Source organism: Lepisosteus oculatus, chromosome 22, assembly GCF_040954835.1.
Source record: "Lepisosteus oculatus isolate fLepOcu1 chromosome 22, fLepOcu1.hap2, whole genome shotgun sequence".
Classification (NCBI taxonomy): Eukaryota; Metazoa; Chordata; class Actinopteri; order Semionotiformes; family Lepisosteidae; genus Lepisosteus; species Lepisosteus oculatus.
In genome coordinates this window covers 1,802,037-1,808,188 of record NC_090717.1, presented here as the reverse complement: position 1 = coordinate 1,808,188, position 6,152 = coordinate 1,802,037, and the positions used below count along the sequence as shown (strand labels likewise).

At 47.0% G+C, this 6,152-nt stretch overlaps 1 protein-coding gene across 1 annotated transcript; it reads left to right on the top strand.

Moving 5' to 3' along the window:
- Positions 1–2,547: 2,547 nt before the first annotated feature.
- Positions 2,548–6,152, top strand: bri3bp (bri3 binding protein). Its single transcript, XM_006640103.3, has 3 exons — positions 2,548–2,874; positions 4,024–4,126; positions 5,596–6,152. Exons 1-3 carry the CDS (start codon positions 2,695–2,697, stop codon positions 6,009–6,011), a joined length of 699 nt encoding a protein of 232 aa, XP_006640166.2. The 5' UTR covers positions 2,548–2,694; the 3' UTR covers positions 6,012–6,152.

Sequence of the window (6,152 nt, the reverse complement as noted above, 5' to 3'; positions counted from 1 at the left end):
TTCCGCCTTATCCTTAATCACAGCCGTAGTAATTTAAGGACATACCACTAGTAGGCGATATAATTCCAGTACAGTTTACCGGCAGAATTCATTTAAAATTACAAAATATCTGTGGTTATCGATGCATTGTTAAAAAAAGTCGACTTTTGGATGTATTGTAAAACCATCACCGACAGAAACCATTTTCTTTGGTAACCCTTTTTGTTGAAATAGGCGTGAAAGGAACGCAGCAAAGAACGACATTTGCTTTTAAGTTAGGCCTAGCTTTCAAATGCCAGATCTTTTCTGTACTGAGTATGTAAGCTTTAAGATGACAATCACTGAGTAATGTAATAATACAACCAGAGAGTCTTACTGTGCATTTGACTTGGATTAAAGTATTTACACTACAAAAGGTTTATTTAATTATTTAAACTAATTTAATTTAAAAATATATTGTTCGTTTGCGTTAAAATCGCGTTATACCAGTGAACACGAAAGATACTCCAGCCACATGATTCGAGCTGACGTGATGGTTATATAACGCTGTTCTCACTCCGTGTGGGAGAGTGTAGCGCTGGGGGCAGTTTAACTCGGTGTCAGGAAGACTAGACGTTTCCAGAGGTAGTGCGCTGACTTTCCACTTTTTCCAAGGCCTCTAATAATAATAATAATAATAATAATAATAATAATAATAATAATAATAATTCCATAATGTGGATCCTCTCCACCACCACCAGTGTGCAGCCCCACCTGGATGGTGCGCCAGTCCGCTCCCCACACACCAGCTCTCAGTGGGGAGGAGAGCAGAGTGATGGAGCCAGTTCAGAGATGGGGGTTATTAGGAGGCCATGATTGGTAAGGGCCAAATGGAAAACTAGGCCAGGACTCCGGGGTTACACCCCTACTCTTTTCTAGAAACGCCCTGGGATTTTTAATGACCACAGAGAGTCAGGACCTCGGTTTTATGTCTCATCCGAAACACTAGACAAAGAAACAGTTCGTACAAAGTCCACACTGTTATAAGGGCAGATTCTGACAAGGGCTTTAATACAAAAGGAGGCTAAAAAACAAGTGTATCACAATCATTTGTTACAGAACTGACAAGAATGGACTATTTTAGGCAATTGTGTCAGAACATTAGAAAGGCCACAGATGAGAGTCTTGCAGTCATTATTATATCTAGAGAGGAGCCCCTCCTTTGTATCTAATTTTGAAATGTTTCTAAAAGGCATACAGCCCCAGCCAACACAACATGCAACAGACACATACAACGTCTCTCCAAAATCTATTTCACCGCAGTCCCACAGACAGGGTGAGAACACACAGACTCCATACAGACAGTCCACAGACAGGGTGAGAACACACAGACTCCATACAGACAGTCCACAGACAGGGTGAGAACACACAGACCCCACACAGACAGTCCACAGACAGGGTGAGAACACACAGACTCCATACAGACAGTCCACAGACAGGGTGAGAATGCACAGACCCCACACAGACAGGGTGAGAACACACAGACCCCACACAGACAGTCCACAGACAGGGTGAGAACGCACAGACTCCACACAGACAGTCCACAGACAGGGTGAGAACACACAGACCCCACACAGACAGTCCACAGACAGGGTGAGAACACACAGACCCCACACAGACAGTCCACAGACAGGGTGAGAACACACAGACCCCACACAGACAGTCCACAGACAGGGTGAGAACGCACAGACTCCACACAGACAGTCCACAGACAGGGTGAGAACACACAGACTCCACACAGACAGTCCACAGACAGGGTGAGAACACACAGACCCCACACAGACAGTCCACAGACAGGGTGAGAACGCACAGACTCCACACAGACAGTCCACAGACAGAGTGAGAACACACAGACTCCACACAGACAGTCCACAGACAGGGTGAGAACACACAGACCCCACACAGACAGTCCACAGACAGGGTGAGAACACACAGACTCCACACAGACAGTCCACAGACAGAGTGAGAACACACAGACCCCACACAGACAGTCCACAGACAGGGTGAGAACACACAGACTCCACACAGACAGTCCACAGACAGGATGAGAACACTCAGTACGTACAGACAGGTTCCCCAGGCTGGCAGATCCACGAAGTTGTGCAGAATCAGTTATAAATGTCACACAACTGCGCCATTAACCGAAGTTAAAACAGAAACCCGACACAATAAGCCCGTCGTAATTTGCCGTTTAAAAAATATTAGCGGTTTCTTAAAAAACAATTCGGTACATTGACATTCACGTTGACCAGATCATTGTGGGTGCTGCACATTGGTTGTGGTGGAGGGGTGTCCCCATTACCTGTAAAGCGCTTTGAGTGGAGTGTCCAGAAAAGCGCTATATAAGTGTAAGCAATTATTATTATTATTATTATTATTATTATTATTATTATTATTATTGTAAACACTCAACCGAAACATTTAGATTTACAAACATTAAAACCAGATTTTTATGAAGCGGAAAGGGAGTGCTATTCCTATTCTCAACGCCAGGTGTCAGAGTTCACATCTCTGCAGGAAGGCGGAAGTTCTGAATACATTGTAACCATTTCGTCGGAAACACGTTCTTCCGGGATTGCTGCTGTGGTGTCTTTTTTTTTTTTAACGTACAGCTAATTATTTTACCTCTACAGAAAGAAAAAAAAAATACGTGCATACTATTGATAGTCATAAGTCATGAAGGTAATTAGGTTGATTGCCATAATCGCCGTTCTCCTCGCATCCCTGCAGTGTGTAGAAGCGGCTCGGAGCCGGAAGGATTCCAGCAGCCAGAACAGTTTTAGAAGGGCGGCGAATGGTCTTTACCAGACCCTGAGTAGCATCTTCGGAGAGGACAACATCAGAGCCTTGCATAAGGTCAGTGCGCGTGTCCCCCCCGGTTCTCGATCGACGCACCGTTGCGCGAGATACTGTGATACGAGGGGTCAGGATCGCGCGGCGGAGACCGACGGGCATCGGTTGCCATTTTGATCATTGATTCGCCAGTATTGATTGAATGAGTCGGGCTGGCCCGTGAAATGCGTGCATGGATGTACCCAACAATGTGAAATCTTTTTTTTTAATGCACTTTATTATTGCTTCCTTTTTTTAACGTCCCCGACGTTGCAGGGCTGAGGACTGTATTGATTGTTTTCCGATTTCACAGCGTTGGCAGCTGACCTGGAAATGCCAATATACCGCATCTGAAGTTCCAAAATACAGTTCTCTGAGTGCCGTTCTCAGGCATACGCTAAAGCGCCTACGAGGAACGGGGAAATTCCCTACTGGATTGAAGCTGTGATGTCATTGGGAGTAATTAAGATTCACGGAAAACTTCGGGGGGTTGAACGATTTTGTCTCGTCTGAATCGGTCAAAGGCGGAACTGTCTCTCGCGTGATGTCTCGCTGGCGGCCCTGTACAAATCGGAAACAACTGAAATACTTTACATCTTGAAACCATCACGAGACTGGGAAGCATTGGGGACAAAATCGAGCTTCACTGCAGTGTTCATAAAACTAATATTATTGTTTTTATTTAACAACAACAATAATAATATACATCTTGCCGTGCCAAATGACTTACAAAACGGTATCAGACCAGGGTCCTGTATGAGTAGAGAGCTGATAGATGTTAACGAGAAGCCAAGCTAATTGACCTAATTAAATCTTGCTTCACCTGCTAGATCGAACCCTCAGGAGGTGATAATGTCTGTGAGGGGCCAGGTGTGGGGTTCACTGACTACATTAGCCAATTGACCTGGTAGTCAGTGAGCATTGACTGTCTCATCTCAGCCAACCACAGGACACAAACCTGATCAACTGAGTTGAAGCTCGTTTAAAATTAAGAACAGGTGATGTCTTTACACAGAGGGTGGCGGGGGACTGGAGCAAGCTGCCCAGTTATGTCGTTGAAGACCGCATTGCAAGAAATAGCTGGATGACATCCTCGGATCGATTAACCAAAATGGGCTGCGTGAGAGACGCGTTGTCCTCTTTCATGTTGTTAACCTCTCATTTGTCCTTCAGTTCTTTTCGAAGACAACAGAGCGCTTCGTCTATGGTGTGGACGCGTTCCTGGACACAATATGGAAGATATGGACCGATCTTCTCGATGTTCTTGGAATTGACTGTAAGTTTTTGTTTTTTCCTCGCTGCATATGTTACAGGTTCTCTCTGCGTTAAAATGCCCAGTAGTGATACGCTCTCCAACACAAACATTTTCCTTAAGTGTCGTAAATCCGTGCAGGGGAAGTCTAATGAGGGTCCAGGTGGACAGTATGTGGAAGTGTGTTTAAAACTGAGAGCAGAAGGTGCTAATGTACCCGAATGGTGGTGAGAGTATAGCTACCCAGCCATGTTGTTGAAACTGATGCCCTGGTATCGTTCCAGAAACAGCTGGATGAGATCTTGGGTTCTATTAGCTGCACGCTACCAAACAGGCCAGATGAGCTGAATAGCCTCTCTCTTAAACTCTTATCTGCAGTGATGTGCAATCTCCACCCTAATGACATGATGTCCTAACTCTGATTGACAAACATGTTAGACTGGCTGGTCAGTGTGTGCAGTGCTCCATTAGTTGTATCTGCTGTGCAATGGAGTTCAGAGCGCTTTTGGAGAAGTAGTGCCAGTTGTACTTCCAGAAGCTCGACGCCGAGTTTTAGGATTCGAAGGACACGACAGATTTAAGATCCTGTTTGCCGGGTTTTTAATTATTGCAAATTCTAGCCCATCGCAGACGGTCCTGACCCCTCTCCACAGCAGGCAGGAAGTCCTTAGAAGAGGAGCTGTAAAGACGTTTGTCAGGTTAATTTCAACTCTCCCCTCCCCAAATCAAACAACGGCACCTCCCACAGCTGCTTCATCTTAGGTCGAAGAAGTCTTGGAGCACATAAGAGCAGAACACCATCTCACTTCCTCATGCAGACCGGCCTCATGGGGGCGCTGTGGAGGAAGTGTGTTTTTCAGCTACCCTGAGTGTGATGATATTGGCGATAAGGCTCGTTTTCACAACTTGGTTTGGGTTTAAAAAAAGGAACAAAAACACACACAGTCTCTTGCACAAACAGCCATACCATATCTCTTATTTGTCATAAACCTGTCTTGTGTCCTGCACTGAGCTGCTCCACATTTATTCGATATCTGTCAGTATAAGGACACTTAGTCACAACTTAGTGTATTGGCTTTGATAGGAGGGGAGGAAAAAGGACTTGTTAATTATTAATTAATTATTTCATTGCTCTAGAATTGCTCATACCCCCACTACTTTTTGGGTAAAGGAGTACCCCCTATTTTCAGCTTCCATTTATTTCCACTGGTTTGTGTTTCACTGTTCATTCAGGAAAAATGTGCTGGTTTGAGGCTTTGGAGTACCTGTATCGGGTTCCCTCCTCGTCTCCTCTGTTCAGAACAGAGGTCCAGTTCCTCCAGCCTGTCATTGTCCTGCGTTCCCAATCTTCTGTGTAGATACAGAGGTGGATATTATTAGTCCAGGTTTGTCCCAGAAATAACTCTAGTGTTCAGTGCCATTCCCAGAAGTGCTGTCGCTGGGCTTGTAGGACAGGCTGCTCCCTGACGCTGGAATTCTGGTCTCCCCTGCAGCGTCCAACCTGACCTACTACTTCAGCCAGACTGCGCTGACCAGCTCCCCAGCCCGGACTCTGCTGCTGGTGGCCTCTGTGGTGGTGGCCTACTGGCTGCTCTCGCTGTTCCTGGGCGGTTTGTTCTACCTCCTGCAAGTGGCGTTCGGCCGCTTCTTCTGGCTGGTGCGGGTCGTGCTCTTCGCCCTCTCCTGCCTCTACATCCTGCAGAAGTTCGAGGGCGACCCCGAGCGGGCCGTGCTGCCCCTCTGCTTCGTCATGGCCGTGTACTTCATGACGGGGCCCGTGGGCTCCTACTGGAGGAAGGGCGGCAGCTCTCTGGAGGACAAGATCGACCACCTGGACGGCCAGATCCGCCTGCTCAACATCCGCCTGAGCCGCGTCATCGAGAGCCTGGACCGCGGCAGCGAGCAGTAACCAAGCAGCCGGCGGGGGGGAGGGGTTGGACACCCGGTGGGGGATTGATAAAGGGATGGAGCAGACGGGGAGGGAGCCTGAAGGGGTTGGAGGCCGGGGAGTGCTGTATGGAGGGGTGCCTGGGGGTGTGAAGGGGCTGAA